This window comes from Sceloporus occidentalis, unplaced genomic scaffold, assembly GCF_023333645.1.
Source record: "Sceloporus occidentalis isolate IW3139 unplaced genomic scaffold, rSceOcc1.0.p SCAF_2, whole genome shotgun sequence".
Taxonomy (NCBI): domain Eukaryota; kingdom Metazoa; phylum Chordata; class Lepidosauria; order Squamata; family Phrynosomatidae; genus Sceloporus; species Sceloporus occidentalis.
Window position 1 is genome coordinate 175,500,562 of NW_028316982.1, and position 19,049 is coordinate 175,519,610.

General features: G+C 39.9%; 1 protein-coding gene across 1 annotated transcript; it reads right to left on the bottom strand.

Annotated features, from left to right (window-relative positions):
- Window positions 1–880: 880 nt before the first annotated feature.
- On the bottom strand, window positions 881–18,756 carry LOC149319370 (arylsulfatase D-like). The gene is made up of 9 exons (XM_089508417.1): window positions 18,701–18,756; window positions 17,448–17,569; window positions 16,450–16,572; window positions 13,079–13,502; window positions 12,207–12,343; window positions 10,445–10,579; window positions 9,813–9,975; window positions 6,082–6,203; window positions 881–1,802 (listed from the first exon to the last, which is right to left on the bottom strand). The coding sequence occupies exons 1-9, from the start codon at window positions 18,754–18,756 to the stop codon at window positions 1,426–1,428; spliced, it is 1,659 nt and encodes a 552-aa protein (XP_089364543.1). The 3' UTR covers window positions 881–1,425.
- Between the last annotated feature and the right edge of the window lie 293 nt (window positions 18,757–19,049).

The window sequence follows — 19,049 nt, forward strand, 5'->3', positions numbered from 1 at the left end:
ATAGGATGAAGCTTCAGCATTTCAAGTGATGTTAAACTATTATTTCTACAATGTAGATGCACCCACTGCAGCATATGCTATGTGCACAATTAGCTGTATGAGACAATTTGTGGCTTTGTATGGGGAATTGTCTGATTAGCATTCCTCCCCCTTCATTTTTCAGCCCAATGGGTAAAATAGACAAATCTGGAGAAAGAGGTGCTTTACTTTAGATTTAGGTGTGATGTGGTCTAGGCTATGCATGTGTCCATGGAATATTCTCTCGTGGAATTTTTGCATGATTGTGTGTAGTCAGGGTCATGACAAGGGTTCCAAGTAGAGGATTTGTAGTTTAGGCCAAGGTAACTTCCACTAGGTCCAGGTAGCTGTAAGGACTACCAATACTTAGGGCCAAAACAGATACCCCTTTAAAGCCTGGGCGTCTTCGGAGTGTGGCGTTTATATGCTGCACACTCCGAAGCTGGATGTGGGCAGCTTCAAGATACTCCTGCAGCATGGTGTTTATATGCTATCCACTACTGGAGCATCTTGATGCCACCCTGGGGCTGTGGCAGGGCCAGGAAAGCCGGATCTTTCCTTGCCCAATAGGAGCAGATCTTTTCTAATCCTATTAGGCCAGGTTCATGGTGGATTGGAGCCACAGTGTATGTTTCTTGCAACCCCAATCCGTCTTTGGGGGGGAGGGGGCTTCAATCCACCACTTCAGGGGCATCTGTTCCAGCCCGTAGTTACTTAGGTCTGGAAAGATGTGGAAACTGGAAAGATTTTGAGCAGCTTATCCGTGTGTTTGTGTGCATGTGTATACAAATATTTTCAATGAGGCTATTTGCAGATAGAGCTCAAAATGATATCTTCTGACAGTATTCTATGTTTTCAGGTATATATTATGTTTACAAACAGAGCACAAAAGTATCCAGCTTGGTACAGTTAGGTGTTTTTACATTAGTGTTTCAAAATCTTTTGACTTGAATTTGTTAACTTTAAAAACTCAGTAAACAAAATTCCTCAGTTTATAAGATTTGTTACAGTTGCATCCCACTTTTTCTCCCCCCAAAATCAAGCCAACATGGTCTTCCTTCAACTTTTAATACTTACACAACAAGGATAAAAATAAGTAAGATAGCTTGGGTAGGGAGATCGTGAAAGACCCAAGCACCCTCTGAGGGTCCTGGCTGAGTGGCCATTTGAACCTAGTTCTCTCCAGTTTTAGTCCAATATCGTAGCCATTACACAACTTTCAACATCACATTTTTTTTACTGCATGCATAAGAAATTCTTAACACAAACAGATTTTTACTTAGCTTCCCCCTTTCATTAATCAAGGAATGTAGAACAAACCCCAGTTCCTTGTCAGCTGTATGGAATAGACATCATGTTTTACATAGCAGAAGTGTTTATTGTAGACAAAACAGTTCCTTTAGCAATCTATATCTGATTAATTGTGGGATCACTGCCAATTTCATCATCACACCAACAGAAAGGGAATGTCCCACAGCATGGCTGCAGCCATGGCTTCCATATAACATTGTACACATCAAGCTGTTCTGGGACAGGAGTGAGTGTCTTTTTATGCTCTTCCAAAGCTTTTTCAATGCGACTTACAATGGTGTTAAAAAGTGGCTCAGTTGTTGGTGACAACGGATTGGCTTCAGAAGGGTCATGTAAGAGGTCAAAAAGCAAGGGAGGACTGTGGTTGGTTACACCATCTCCAATACATGAGCAGAGTCTACTTTCATAACATCCACCGGCCCCCTCTGGATGAAATTTGGGAGTCACATAATGGACCTTCCAGAGAGCACCACCTTAAGAGTGAACAAACTGAAGATGTAAAAAAATCCTACTAGATAAACAACTTGTCCTTCTCAATGTTATTCCTGGTTGAAGGAAAGATGAGACAATATAAGATGGAATTTTCATGGTTATACTGGCAGGTTTACTTTTGAGCTTTCATAAGGGATCTCCATTACCTCCTGGTGCATTTGATATCCCACTTGCCCATAGCACAACAGAACAGTTGATGTTTATACACAGTTCTGCCTTCCTAACAATGTGAGTAGCCTGTGATTGGCTGTGGAATGCACTGGGTGGTTAGCAGCTACTCTGTACTTCTCCACTGTAGCTGCCTCTGTTGTCTGTGTGAATATCCTGCCAGAGGTTTACACTTTGCTGGTGCTGAACAGGATCTTGTCGTATGCCCATATCTGTACCCTAATATGAAGTTATATATATGTCTATACAGTTGTCCATATTCGCTAGGGTTAGGGGAACAAGACCCCCGTGAATATGGAAAAACCGCAAATAACAAAAACACTGTTTTTACCTGAGAGGACACCTCTCTAGGAATCTCTAGGTTCTCCAGTGCAACTCTGTGGTCAATGTCCAACATACACTGACCACAGCATGGCACTGGAGTAGCTATAAATGGTCTTTCAGTGAAACTTTTAGTTAAAATTGACCACAGAGTTACACTGGAGGACCTAGACAGTCCTAGAGAGAACATATTAATGAAATCCGTGAATAATCAAATCCTCAAATATCAAAGCCACAAATATGGAGGGATGACTGTATATACATACCCACACATACACCCAATATGGATATATTTTTAAAAAGTGTCAAGTACCCAGCATTGTCTCATGAGATGGGAAGTTCTTCATGAATTGTAACCACTAAATGTCGCTGTGTCTAGGAATACATCAACTCGGGCAGAGATACTAGTAGCAAAGCAGCTGCTGTTTTCAATTTTACAAGAGCAGTTTAAACTATATTAGCTAAATGGCAATTTCTGCAACTGAAGCACTTCTTGCAATCCAGATTTGGCCCTACAGCATCAATACATGTGTGGTTACCTTAATATTAGAGAAATTAATAGAGGCCAACCAAGTATCCAAGCCAACAAAATACACATACATTTCTGTTTTATAAATAAATATGATGTGATGTTTGCAACAAGAATGGAATAGGGAATTGGAATATCAAATTCTGACTAATCAGTACTTTTAACATCTATAACTAGTATGGCTATTATATAGCAGAAATGGTACTTTCAGGTATATTGACTGCCACCACATCTATTCAAGAAAGGGCTTTCTAAATCACCAAATTATTAGGATAATACTGCTACTGCTTCCTTAAGGCATATGTTTTACAGTTGCCCCATAGTAGCGGCATTTTGGGAGGAAGTAATCATGTGAATAAATTTGGTATTGTAAAGTTCCTTGATATTCAGGGACATGCATGGTTTTTTGAATTATTTCCCTGTTTCTTGGAAATTAATAAATGGCCAACGGAAGTGTTTTTTTCATGCCCTAAAAATTGATAGTTTGTTACTGGAAAGATAATTTTTCTCCACCTGTGATCTTTTGGATAGAAGATCTAACAATGCTTGAAACATTTGAAAGACTGCTGTATAGACAAAATTTACAAATTGACTTATATTTGGACATTTGGTCGGCTTTTAAAGAAATGTAACTGATGCAGTTATTTTTCTTTCTTTTGTGTTTTTATTTTCTTGCTTTTGTTATACTAAAACATTATCATATGTAACAGAAAACCCTTTTGGACACGAATAGAAAATATATTAAAAATTCAGGCTTTTTTGTATTCCTTTTTACTTCCTCATAAATTGGATGCTAAAATTTAATATGTTCACACGGGATTCTAATCTCAGGTTTAGGGAATGCTACTGAGTTCACAATACTGGCAGTTCATCTTTTTAAGTAGGTGGTGCTAGGCCTTAAGCCTGCCTGAAGGTGTATTCCTGGATTCATTTGGGGCTACCTGACTACTAGTGATATAAGAAGGCATTCAGGATCTTCTCAAAGATATTTATTTGTGTATTTATTTGTATTCCACTTCTAGGGCAGCTAACCCTAAAAGGGAGCTACTCCTTTCTCAGGCATCACAGGCCTTGCACAAATAATTCTGTTGTTTTAAAGATAGCTTGAAGCAGTATGACAAAAGATAGCACATCTGCATATGGAAATGTTGCCCTCTAGTTATTCTACATCTTTTGGTAAGCCAATGAAGGTATATTGCCAACACAAGTTGTAGTTGTTGTTTAGTATGTAGAGAGGTCTTGTAGCATCTTTGAGACTTAGGGGCTCAAACAGACCACCCCAAAGGAGTGGCGCAATGCCACAATTTTCCTAGCTAGATTGGAGCCATGGCAACCACATGCCGCAACCACAATCCATCCTTTACAGGGTTCATAAGGGAGCCGCTTTTTGGAATGGGCGCCATAGCTGTGCTGCCATGGCTTGGTGGCACTATTTTGGTGCTGCGTTATATGGACACAGTGCCAGAGGAGCACCATGACACCGCACGCCGTGTGGAGTAGTGTGTGGCATCATGGTGCCCTGGGGGCAGAGTCAGGGCATGTGTCATCCTGACTTCACCTCCAGGCCAGCTTTAATGGCTGGTCTAAAGAGGGCCTTACTGAAAGAAAGAGGTTGACAGCAACTTTTGCTACAAGATCTCTATACATACTAATTCTACAGACTAACATGGTTATATCTTTGAATTCTTGTTTAGTGTTTTGGCTAACACAGTTACCTCTGTTATTTTTGATACAAAACCACCAAATTTAGCTGCAAACAGGAGATACTGTACACGAGGAAGTGGACTTTGTGTCATCATAGGCCAGGCAGTCTTTTTCTGAGGATATAACCTCTCTAACTCTAGGTAAAGTAACATGATTCTGTTTCAGATGATTATTATCTTTTCTCCAACATGTATGTTTGTCTCCATTCCCCCATATTCCAAGAGACTTTAGTTGCATTCTTCCATCATAGGGACCTGAGGCATCAGTAAAAACAATTCTTGGAAGGGGATTGCTTTGTAACTTCAAAACAGAGATACCTAATTTTATTGCCTCTCTTTTATTGCCTTTCCTTCCACCTTGTTTGAGGTCGTGGGGAGGCCTCACTTTTCATACACAAACACTTCCTATAACATCTTAAACCACAACACCATCTCTTTTCCCTCTCTACATCTTCTTTTACTGTCTTTGCCTGATGCAGAAGTATGTGAAGCTACAAATGCTAGCATGATGTATTTTACATCTTTTGGGTGTGACCCAATTGCCACAAGAAAGCTGCTTCTGGTTCTTATCATTGGGGAGAGAAGGGAGAGGCAGTTCAAATGAAGAAGCAGCTGGTTTCAACTGAGATGAAGAAAGAAAGGAGGCTGACTTCACAGGTGTGACGTGTAGCCTCTTTTTTCCTTTCACTGGAAACCCACAGCAGCTGCATCTGAATTTTCAGAATTGCCTCCCTTCTCCTCCTCCACAGCTGTAAGCAGCAGTAGCCTTGGCCTCTTCTGGTGCTTTACAGCTGCTAATGAGAGGTTTTTCAATGAAGCCCAAAGAATAGGTCCCTGTACCTATCCCAAAAGAGACATATATATGTGAAAGTCACACTTAGGTGTATGTATATCATTAACAGGATGCCACTTTGCATCTGCAGGCCTGCATTTTTATTCACTCTTGCTTTAAGTGAATAAGAGAGGCATGCAATGAAGGTGGTGATAATAGTGTTGGTACTCCAAAGCCAAATGACCACAGGAAAGTTACATGACAGTCACTTAATACAATTTATGATAATTACTTTAGGCGAGAAACTGCTTTTTTGTTGTTGCTTTTTTTGCTTCTCTCTTCCCAGGAGTCAGAATGTTTGCAGTGACTGGGACTGGGCATAAAAAGGTTTAAATGCATGTCCCAAATATGTTATTTTGTTTGCATTTTGGCAAACAGGTGTAAACACTTAATGCTTCAACAGTTTACAGGCCTTAAAGATGATTGAGTATATGACTTGTCAGTGAAGGGTCAGTTCTGTTTTTTTCTGAAGTTTCACTAAGCATTTCTGAAAACTGTTGGTGGCTTAGCCTAGCAAGCATAGGAAAACTGAAACAGAGGGAAAGAAACCTGTTGTTTTTAAAAGACAGAAGCCAACATAATGTAAGGGGCTTTGGAAGCATAGAATTCATACAGCCCAGTTCATAATGTAGAATGGTTCAAGCTAAGCTAAATATTTTCTTCACCAATTACATGAATATGCTGCACAAGTAACATTTTGTACTCACTCTCTTTCTGGTACCAACGCACTGCATGCAAGTACACTCCACAGTAGTGAAACATGAATTCATGCTCTGAGTGTTGCATTGATCCCTGCAGTAAAGCTATCTGGTTCTTGCCATCAATTACCCTAAAATGAAGGGGAAAGTAAACTGAACAGAATGCTATGTTGATCACTGAGTCTTAAAATAACATTGCCAACAAGTTAATAGGGAAATGATTAAAAAAAATGTTTAAAAGGAAGTGTGGGTTAAATTTGTCTGGGAAGAGGGGAAAGGGATATAAAACTCACCAATTTGTTTTTACTTTCACATGCTAAGAGATCCTTTTTTGTACCACCTCGCATCTTCCTGTATTAGGAATGGAGCCTTTTGTTTGCATCTAGTTTTTGATTTAATGCATATGAAATTGTATTTCCTCACATTTCAATCACTGCTGTGCAAGTAGCAATTCTCAAACAACCAAAAATATCAAAGGAAAAATGGAAAGTAAGACTGCTGAACTGGGATATATGCATAAATTCTGATCCATTTACAGAGATATGGACAGAGACAATGATTTCTTGGCACACTGAATATATTAATACATGTGTCCTCATAACATGGCATGAAAGATAATAATTCTTCCCAATAAAATTTCTGACTTTAAGAGAACTGACTCTTGGATAGCATCCGCAGAAATAGTCCAGGTTGACACCACTTTAACTGCCATGGCTCAATGCTGTAGAATTTTGGGAATAGTCATTTTGTGAGATATTTAGCCTTCTCTGTCAGCTTTGGTGTCACAACAAACTACAAATCCCAGATTTCCACAGCCTTGAGCCATGGAAGTTAAAGTGGTGTCAAACATGATTATTTCTACAGTGCAGATGCAGTATTGGTTAGCAGACTTTTGCTTTCACACCTCAGAACTACAGACCAACCTGACAGACCTGCCTCCTCTTACGCCATTTGATATAGAAAGATATCACTTTCTATATCCTATTATTTTCAGGTCCCATCTCCACAACTGCATAACTACTGATATATCTGTGGTTTAATATTTACTCTGTCAGTATATCTGCTTTGTCAGTCAGTCTCTCTGTTGCAGAATTTTTATCATTATTTTGCTTGCTTGAGAAATTAGTGCAATGATCCTGTAATAACTGCAGTCTTTTGTGTTTCCTTTTTTGTGAACAGGAATGTATATTGATCACTTCCAATCTGTGGGACACTGTTTGGTTTCCATATTTATTGACATATTTTAGTTAGAACTGAACTTGACTCTGTTGCTGTGGATTATAGCAGTTCTATTGGTATATCAATTCCTGGTGATTTATTCTTCCCAATTTGAGTGCTGCTATCACTTTGGTTTCCAAAATTTGGGGTTTGTCTTCATAGGTTTCTTCTTCCCATTTGTGATTCACCACTTCAACTTTTTAATATAGCTCTTCTGTGTATTTGTTCCATCTTTTTAAAAATTTCATTGTGGTCATGTATTATGCTCCTTTTCTGACTGTAGGGCATCACTGTCCTTGGTTTAAATTTCCCTTTGATTTCTCAAATCTTATCGAACAGGTCTCTTCCTTTTTTGTTGTCAGCTTCAGTTTTACTGCATTGATTATTGGAGTAATTCTCTGTATCTTTGCGCACTAATTGTTGAATAGTTGCATTCTTGGTTCTGATTGTAACCCTGTCTTGGTTTACTTTTGCTTCACATATTTCCTTAACTACTTGAAGCATTTCGCCTGATATCCATTGTTTCTTCTCTTTCTTTTTGGCTACTGGTATCATCTTTCTGCATTCTTTTTTGACCATGTCTCTGACTTCTGCCCATAGTTCTTCTAGTTCTTGGTTAATTAGGCTTAATAGTGCAAATATATCTCTTACACTTTCTTTAAACTCTGTTGGGATGTCATTTTGATCATATTTTGGCATTGTGAAGTATCCATTCCAAATCTTTACATATTTTTAACAGTACAAACTTGTAGGCCAGAATTCTGCTGGGGAGTTAGAAGTTGTGTAACCTAGAGTTACACATATATAACTAAGGCGCATTACATACACGTGAAAAGTACGTGCCAAGCACGTACTAGGGTTAGAAAGGGGCGTCCTTTCCAGATGCCCCTAACCCTAGTACGCGCTTGGCGCGTACAAAATGGCAGCGCCCATTCTACAAGGCAACACCATCTTGACGTCGCGGACACCTAGTGTCCGCACGTCGCGCAGCAATAATGATGCTGCAAGTGCACCATTGGTGCTTTGCGACATCATTAGCGCACCGCAAGAAGAAGCTACATTTTGCAGCTCCTTTTTGCTGCACGGAGGAGCCGCGCGGTTTGGCCGCTGAGGTTCCTCCATGCAGCAAATGAAGGCATTTTGGGCGGTCTGTAAAGCACCATATATTCACAACCCCTACATATGTGAAAATCCCCCAATCCCCACATGTTATAATTTTTTTTAATTATATTATTATATCTTATACATGTTATAAGACAGCTTCTGAGAGAGATGTGGTCTCTTCAGCTATTGCTTGGGAAGCAGCTGACTGACACACTCCTTGCACAAGTGATCTCCGGTCTGAGGGAGAATTGCTACAGGGACCCACTTCTGTCTGTCACAATGGGAATCATTTACAGCAGGGGGTTGAAACATTAGTTACCTGTTTCCTGAGTGATGGAGGAACAGACCCCTGCTGATTGCAGTGGCTGCTGCCCACTAAGGGGGGGATTCGGGAGGGGTTGGTCTGGGATTGACTGTATAGCCATGTAACTACACTGGTTATGCATTCATACCAAGAGGATTCTGGCCCAAACTGGAGATTTGAACCTTGGTTTCCTGGAGATCTAGTTTAACACTCAAACCAGTACACCATGCTGGCTCAATTATACATATCCTGTTGTTGTTGTTGTTGTTGCTGTTGTTGTTGTGTCTTCAGATTGTTTCCGATTTATGGCAACCCTATCTATCATGGGGGTTTCTTGGCAAGATTTGTTCAGAGGAGAGTTGCCATTGCCTTCCCATGAGGCTGACAGAATATGACTCACCAGTGTCATGGTGGGTTTCATGGCCAAACTGGGAATCGAACCCTGGTCTCCAGAGTCATAATCCAACACTCAAACCACTGTACCATGTTGGCTCTTTACATATTCTACAAAGACTAAAATATTTTCATTTTCGTAAGGCCAAACCTTGATAAGCACAGCATTAGAGATGAGCAATAATGAAGGGCTGTGATCCTCCACCATCAGACAGCTATGGCAAAGTCTGCTACTGGAACTACTGCTGCTGATGATGCCTCCATCCCCCAGCCAGCTTCTTAAATCAGGTGCACCAGCTGAAAGGTTTCCAACGTACTGCAGATTGTGGTGCTGGGGAATGGTGACTGGAGTACTCTCCAAGTCATGAGGTGCAATGAGATGGACACACATTTCCCTCAACATGAACAGGAGAGTGCTGCAGTCATCATTTCCCAGCACTCTGATCTGCAGTACCTTAAGAACCCTTTAGTTGGGTCCTAGTTTTAGATTTTAGGTTTTTAAGGTCATGCTTGGTCACTGATGAATCCCAAATGTTACAGAATTTTAAGTGTGGCTTACAATCTTGTAACTACTGAAAAAGAAACCAGCCAAAAATGCTGCAAGATTCGAATGTGCCAAAACGGCTACATAGAGAATTGGGTGAGATGAAATGCATTTTAAGAGTGTTTCATTGCTGAAATGGAATATATCTCAATTTACTTTTAGATCAGTATTATGTACCTGTCCTGTGGCACTGATGCTCCAGCCAAATGAGCCACTGTGGGATAAATATCCATCAGACTTGTGGGTTCATCAATGACTGCATTGGCAGGGATTATTCCTGGCCACCTGATTATTCCAGGCACACGGATTCCTCCTTCCCAGCCTCCCATGCCTTTCCCACCTGCATGAAGAAAACAGTTAAGACAGATATGTCATTCAGCTCTTGAACTAAAAGTTACAATAAACCAGTTGAACCCCACAGTTCTGACAGTTCAGTTTATGCCAATCAGCTGCTTAAAGCATTTAAAAGACCTTGTTACTCACATGAACAGAAAACTACAGAAATGAGAGGAGGCTACCTTCACGTGCTTATACTCTTGCTACAAACAGACCATCTGACTTCCATTAAAGACTTTCAGCATGGGATTTCAGATGTGTAGTTATATCATTATAGTCAGCAGTGTTCATACTTGTGTTTTATCTTGTAACTTTTCTCTTTCTCTCTATAATTGAATGTCCGTGAGCATCTGTGCATGTGTGTGAGTGTCTGCCTCCATAGCTTGAAGACCTAAAACCTGGGTAACTGAAATGTGGAAAGCATAGGAAGAGCATGTGATCCATGCACAGATAACTGAAGCAGATTATCTTACCTTTATATATACTGTTCCAGCCACCATATTGAACTTTCCCTTCTCTGGCCTCCAAAAATCCTCCATTATCAGAAGCAAAGTAAATAAAAGTGTTATCCCTTAAACCCTCTTTGTCAATGGCAACAAGTATTTTTCCTATACAGGAAAGGAGAAAATATATTCAGCTATAGCCAAACAGAATCAATATTTGTAGAACTGATTTTTTACACTGTAAAGAAAATGTATCTTTCCCTGCCAGACTTTGAAATGTACCACTGTAGAACTGGAGAGGTACAACCTTGTCCTTCCTCCTTTCCAATGTCACCAGGTTGTTTGCGAATACAATACACATTTCTGAACAGTTCAAGTGAAATGCCTGGCAAGGGATAAACATGGTCTACAGTGAAATTATTTAATGGATGGATGGAGAACTCAAGGAAATAGCCATGTTATTATGGAAAATCAGTATGCAAAAGTATCTTGTAGCACATTTGAAACTAACTGAAAGAAAGAAGTTGGTAGCACGAGTGTTCATAGACTTGAGCATCCTTCCTTGGATACATCAACAATGGGGAACAGTTCAGATTTATGAACCTCTGTTTCCAAATATCTGCAGATCAGGTACTACAAGTTCCTTCCAACAAGGCAAACAAGTCAGAAGTTTGCTCTATTTGTTGCTGTAATTCTTATTCTTCTTTTTAAATATCGAAGCAATTTTTTTTTGTTTCAGATGTTTTCCTGACAATTACCAGCACTAACTGTGACATTTTATTTCCACAATCATGTCTTTCTTTTTGAAGACATATCAGAACAATAGGTTCCCTTCTGTTCACTTCCTTCCTTCCTTGTTTTTTTAAGAGCTACAGTACTTTAGAAATGATATATTTGCACTATAACTCTAAAATGCTTTAAAAAATTATCAATCACAGAGGAGAAAAATTCCCCTTCAAAGCATAGATTTATCTCAGCAAACTATGTCCCAGGTTTAAAAAATAAACAAAGCCTGAAGAGCCCAAATGCAGCTCACTACAAATAGCCACATGGAATGAGTAGATGCAGAGGCAATGAAAATTGGCAAGACCTGTCAAAATCCAGTTTATTATGAGAAGTCATATTTCTTTAGACAATTCTGTAAGAGCTCATTATTTTAAACTAGTGGACAAAGAGAAAGCTACAAATTTGGGAAGGAGGAGGAGGAAGAGAAAAAGAATATGTGGCTCCAAGAAGGTTATTACTTTGTCCTAAATCAGTTGCTAGTCCCAACTAGTGTAGATCCACTTAATCAGGGGTAGGCAACCTGCGGCCGGTGGGCCGGATGCGGCCCGGCAAGGCCTTGGGACTGGCCCCAGCCCGGTCCTGCCGCCGATTGCCGCCGGGGCCTTTGGGGGGCAATTGTCTATAGAAGCCTCAGAAACATGCATTTATATTAACATTTTTTTTAAAAATCAGCAATTTTTTCGCGTGTCCTCCATTTTTTTAAAAAAAGTGTCTTCCATTTGAAAATTTTGTCCTACATTTGTCCTAGTTTATTTATATATTTAGTTTTTTTAAAAAATTATTTATTTATTTATTTATTGGCTTCAGCCCCCCAGTTGTCTGAGGGACAGCAACCCGGCCCCCGGCTCAAAAAGATTGCCTACCCCTGCACTTAATCAATAGGATTTTTCTAAACATTGAATTTCCAGGCAGCAGCTGATTCAATCCATCAGTTCTAACTGGGACTAGAATCTGGATTTAAACATACTTTCCTTGATAAATAAAACTTATTAAAAATGCTACTCACCCACCATCCAGTCCATTTCCTCCACGTTGTCTCCATATAAACCATGCCTACTTTTCCCTTGAAACAGCTCTGTAGTATAACATGGAGTGTGGACATGTAAGAGAGAAACAAAGAGGAGAAATGGTCCTTGTTTGTTTCTGAAAATAAAATAAAATAAAATAAAATAAAATAATTCCTTTAACTGTTTCCATCCCCAACCCTGTTACAGATGCAGGCATTATTAACTTGCTGAGATTCAGGGCTAAGCACAGATATGAACATTCTGACTGCATATCTGAATCAAAACATTCTTCATCTCACTTTGTCTATTCACATTTAGACTGAGGGATGCAAGTGATCCATGAGCTGCCACCTTTTCACACTATTCAGCTATACCACTATGATTCCACTTTAACTACCATCGTTCAGTCCTATGGAATCCTGAGATTTGCAGGGATTGTATTATTACTGCCAGAGATGGGAGGAAATGTCCAAAATGTACTTGAGTAAAATGTATCACATTTTTGTACAAAATGTTCAAAATATCCTGAAGGTACAAATAAACATTAATCGGTGTCTGGAAAGTTTCCCCGTGACACTGGTATAATATGGTAAGTCAAGATGTGATACATAAAGAAATAGGCTTGGGCCCATCCTGAGCACTGACTTGATAAAATTTTCAAAATCAGAGGAGGAAAAAGAAAAGAGGAACAGATCAGGGAAAAACAGAATAATTCATTTATGTATAGGAATATATGATATGAATATTGGATGGCTTTATGTTATATGTGAAAGAATTTATGTTTTGTATGACTAGATAAACTTAAAAAAAATCAGATGGCATCTATCAAATGTGAAAACCATATTTACACTGGAGTTAATTAATTAGTTACCGTTCAATAAATGAGACAGCCTCTTTCAGTATCTTGGAAGTTACAGTCTCTAGCTTCATGGGTTGTTCAGTGACAATATGATCTCTCAACAGGAGACAGTCCCAGTATCTTGAAAACCCATAACAGGAAAACCAGGTGATAAAAAACAGGAATCCACACAATGCAACAAAGGCAATTGATTTCCATTTCACAGAGGTCAGACCAAAAATGTTCCCCAGCAGAAGAGTGAGCACCATGAGGGAAACAAGGTGTGTATAAAACCAATATGTAGCTCGTAATTTTTCACTTATCTCAGGATTCTTGCCAGACTGACATTCATTCACCAGTGTAAAAGGTGTGCCATAAAAGTAATGAAAGCCATGGTTTAAAGGGTGGTGACAGTGATCATTGCGTGATTCGCAGCTCACACCCTGATGCCATTTTCCTGGAAAGATAAATTTTGATATATCATCATAATCCCAAAATTATTTCTAATATGGCAGCTTCAAAATGAATATTATGTTCTGATAACTAGTTTGATCTTTATCAAATTTGCTTGGCTATATGTGAGTGAGAGTGACTGAGTCAGGAACACATGAGGCAAGATTTAGGGCTGCTTTGCCTTGCTGACTGAGGGGGATGGGGTGGGAGGAGAAAGAAAAGCAGCAATATGTCTGAAGAAATTCAGTGGACAGACCCCCACGCTTGATACATATGGCCATTTTGCTGCATAACAAATGTTCAGGGATTGTTCTGTTGGAAACATTGCTAGCACTTATTCACAATAAATCAAGCAATTCAGGATGTTAGAGTATCTTGTATGGCCCCAATATCTTCAAGGCCCCACATATGGTTATACCATGGAAAGTGGGGCACCTAGAAACCCTCATTTAAGTCCAATGGTTAGTTCCAACTAGACCAGATCGACTTAATCATTGGAAAGTCAACACTAACATACATTGCATTGATTTAGAGGGTCTACTCTAGTTAGTACTAGATGGGATGTAGTGGCTTAGTGGCTAAGATGCCAGTTCTGATGATTGGAAAGTTGGCAGTTCAAGGCCCAAGTGCTGCATGATGGGGTGAGCTCCTGTCACTAAACCCAGCTTCTGTCAAAGGCATACAAATGCAAGTAGATAAATAGGTACCACTTCTCAGTGGGAAGGTAACAGTGTTTGGTGCAGGCATACTGATCGCATCACCACTGGAATAGTCCTCTGACAATGCTGGCTCTTCAGCTTAGTGATGGAGATGAGCACCACCCACTACAGTCAGTTACAACTAGACATTCATGTCAAGGGACTATCTTTGCCTTTACTCCAGTTGGTACTAGCAATTGGGTTTAGGTCACAGGACTTTTGTGTAGACATGTTACAGACAGCAAGTGTGGCGTAATGGTTTGAATGATGCACTAGGACTCTGAAATGTCAAGGTTCAAATCCCTACATGGCCAGGAAAAGCCATTGGGTGGCCTTAGGTAAGTCACATGCTCTTAGCCTCAGAGGAAGCAATGACAGACCTCCTTTGAGCAAATGTTTCCAAGAAAACCCTGTGATAGGGTCACCTTAGGGTTTCAGTAAGTGGGGAATAATTTGCAGGCACTATCAGCAATGAGAAGGATTGTATTATTAACTGCTTGTTTGTTTATTTATATTGCACTTTTCAGTTCAACCATCTTCAGGGTAGTTCATGAAATATGGCAAGAACAATACAAAGTAATCCATCTGTCATGTATTTACACACACAGTGACAAAAACATATTAAAAGTACCAGTGAGATGCTAAACTAATTAGGCATTTAGCACTCAGTTACTAAATAAAATGCTATGACAACACCAACAACCCATTAGAAGATCACTGTATTTTTGGGCTGTTGCCTAAAATCTAAAGGTGGAGTGAGATGGGAGCCAAGGTAGTTTTTATTCCTACCTTCCATTTTCTTCAGTGGCAACTTTGAAAAGCAGCCTTCATAAAAACAACAACAACAGAGACTATAAGCAAATTTTCATGGTGGCATTGGTGACCATTTAGAGTCTTGACTAGCTTTAGAATCAGGGAGACACCACAATGTACTTCCAGAGTGGGGAAAGAATAATTCAGTTCCAGCTTTCCTCACCTTGATAGAGATGGAAACCCACCAACGTTTAAGTGCACAGAGAACCCATCCTATTACAATACCAATTATCTTCCTGATGTTACATAAGAACACAGCTTCAAGAATATTTAAAATCTGCATGCCATTGTGGTATTGTCAGGTATATTCGGAGAGGCTTTGGGAGGAGTCTGTGAGTTTAGGTGTGACATCAGTTGGGACTGGGAGCAAAACCAGAAGCAAGTGGTGGTTTCTTAAAGAGAGATTTCAATGATTTCTTTCTATTTGATACCAAGCACAAGATTAGTGCTATTTTCATCATATGCGCCTGAGAAAAACGTATTGCATCTTTATTGATGCTGATGTGTCAGTGTTTCTCCTCTATAAAGATTTTTTAAAAAGACACTATGGCGCGTTACAGACTGCCGGATTGCGGCGGTCTGCTGCCGCCGCCGGTTGCTATGTCCGGGAACCGCAGCAGCCAAACAGTGCGGTTCCCGGACGCAGCAAAGAAGGAGCGCGAAAATCGTGCTCCTTCTTGCAGCCCGGAAGAGACGCCGTGAGGTGCTAGTCACGCACTTGCGGCGTCACTTCCACCGCACAATGTGTGGACGCAGAGCGTCTGTTACGTCAAAATGGTGGCAGCCGTGTGGAACGGCCGCCGCCATTTGTTATGGACTCAGGCCATGCTAGGGTTAGGGGCGTCTGAGTCCGTCCTAGGGTGCCCGTTTGTAACGGGCCTAAGAGTGCTTCTATATAAAGTGCTCCTGCCACATAGCAAATAAACAAGACTGAGCTAGTCCATAGTTTATCCATAGAAAGCTAGTCCATATAATTTTTCCAAGTTGGATTTGCTGTGGTAAAACATATGAAAAAATAAACAATGGGAAAACAGTGAAAGGGCTACAAATCTTCTAGATCTCTTGTAAAAGAGGGAGTGTGATTACAGAGTAAAAGCACTTCTAGAAGCAACCTACAAATACTTCTCGTGAGGCTTTTATTATACAGTTGTCATACTTCAACCAAAGAATGTTATGAAAGATGCAGGTCGGGACAGTTTCAATTTGTTAGCTTCCTGTGTATTTCCAGTATTGGTTCTGCATTCCCCTCTCTCAGAAAACAAGTTAAGAAGGAAAAGAATTAGAGTATACATGTAACATCTTTTGATGGATACTCATAGTCATCTTTCCAGAAGCAAAACCTCAAGATCAGCTTGGAAAAATGGGTGGTTCAAATTTGGATCTGAAATATCAGGTCAAACTCTATAGCCTGGCAATGTCTGTGATAAATGAATCACGTACCTATAAGGCCAGTTGTATAGCCTTGATGCTGCAGTAACTTAGCAAATGTTGTTTCATTCGGGGGGAGCCCTCCCGAGCTACCGGTCCGGATAATGACTTGAGGCTCTGAGCTGGATGACATACCTGAAATATGACAGGGCAGAAAAAGTAAATCTGTCTCCAATCTAACCTACTCACTCTTCCTTTTTATCCTGTTGAAGTGATAATAAGACCCCATGAGTATTGGTTTGGCCCACTGTGTAGGGAATCCCCAAACAACAGGCTATACTTGCTGGCTGAGTTCAGGAGAGGGATTGCTGGAGCTGGAGAGAAATCCAGAGAGAGGTACAATAGCTGCATGAAGAATGCCTCCAAAAGCCATTGGAATGCAAAATCAGACTTTGGAATGTACAAAAGGACAATCACACCTCCCTTGCTCAGTGATATGAGCTTCTTCCCAACACCAACAAATTAAGCTGACAAAATTTGGCACAGCTAAACAAACCAAACAGACAAAAACCAACAAGCCAAACCCAAACTGTTCAGACACCCTCCATTGCTGATTTGCAGTCTTTCCTCAGTGGTTTTTAGGAAGATGCCAGTGTAGTCCTCCCAATCCCCAAAGTTGTCTAGCAAGTGATGTTTATGATTAATCTGCACCACCAATGCAGGTTTTCTTCTTTGTACATTGATGTTGAAATTCTGCAGTCCCTGGTGCTGCACTGTTCATGTAAAAAAATTTAAAGAACAAAAATGGAGAGTTCCACCTGAGGAAGTATTCAGAGGATGGGATACTTGTTTAAAACAAGATGCATTCCCACACTTTTTATAAACTCCCAAATACCATAAAATGAAACTCGGAGTGAGCAATCATTTTGGATTTTGCTAGAAAGAAGATGCATGTTTCACAAGGAGCCCAGATTGATGAGAAATGGGATAAGGTTGCCTTCCCAGACCCTCTGGGATTGTAAACCCCTGGGGAACATGTAGATCAATAAGCTGCTGAAGAGTCTGCCAACCTGATCGGATTGGATATCTGCCAGTCAGAAAAGCTGCTCTACTTGGACTACAAAGTGGGGCTGCAGCAATGTGCTGAGTGAGTTTCACACCTTCCTTTGCAAGCTGGTCAATATTAGGGGTCCTAAAAGAAGGGGAAAGGATGCCTTATCATGATTCAGTAGTATATAATCTTATCTTCAGGAGAAGACTAAAGAAAGAACAATTAAAGCAATATCAAATTTTTCATTGGTAATTAAGGAATATTAATGGTCAGAGAAGGGACAAAGACAGATTTATATAAAAACAATCCAGTGAACAACACTATACAAAAATGCAATTTTCTTAATAAACAGAGGAAATGTTTCCATCATTTGCCAAATCACTGTGATAATTATATTGTGAGGCATAAATGATCAGCCCACAAAACAACATTGCTGTGAGGAAGGCAAAACCCCTGCAGTGGGAAAATTCATAGGATTCTGGGTAAAACTCTTTCCCTGGCCATCTTTAGAGTTGGCACAATAGCTATCCTTAAATATTTAAAGGAATATCATGTTGAAGCAGTAGTAAGCTTGTTTTCAGCTGCTCCAGAGTTTAAAACATTAAACCATTAATTCAAATTACAATTTGAAACTACAGTGTTTTAGCTGGATATTCCTGCATGGCAGGGGCTTGGACAAGATGGCCACTGTGGACTCGCTAGCCCCTGTTGTCCCTTTCAACTCTAAGATCCTATGATTCAATGATTCTACGATTATCTAGCAGCTATCCTGTAACCATAGCAAGAGGACATGTACTCCAGGTGAAGGGGAAATAGGCAGGTTGGTTAGTGATGGCACTAAAAAAAACCTTGGACCACAGCTTCTACTCATAAACCAGGTGTAGGCCAAAGGGGGAAATATTTGCCATCAGCCACAGGCTGGAACACCACTTTCAGAAAACCAACATTTCATTTCTCAGGACAGCGCCTGAACAACAGCACATCCTGATGGCACTGTAGCAATAGTCCCATACAATATGCCCAACTCCTCCTTCCTATAACATAAATCTGATTGTCTATTTGGCCGCTTTTGATTGTACTATATTTTATTTCAGGTGTTTTCTTCAACATAGAAGGGGAATCTATTTTATTTATGTATATTATTTTTGAATTTCTGTTCCATCTTGCTTCCTTCAAAGTAGCCTTCATTTTATTTGCAAATTTCATATATAGATGCATTTCCTTACTCTGCTTTTGGAACCATGGGGCCCTAACTTATATTTAAAGACTTACCTGATGGTATCATTACCAAAACATCCTAAATCGCCATACCCAAGATCATCTGCCATTATCAGTAAAATGTTGGGTCTTGACACATTCAGTCCATACGTTTGAAGAAAGAAGGAAATTAGTAAAGTAGGTAGACTGCATCTAGATGAACAACATTAAACCATTTAGACTATAATTTCATAAAACTCTGTATGTCTAACATATTCAGTTGTTTTAATAATATATATGAAACATTTTTTAAAAATACCAATGGTAATATAGTGGCAAGGCAATTTTAGGTTTTTGTTCGCCTTGCCACCATGATTCAATTTACTCAGAAAAGAAACTGGTATTTGCATGCTGCCAGAAAACT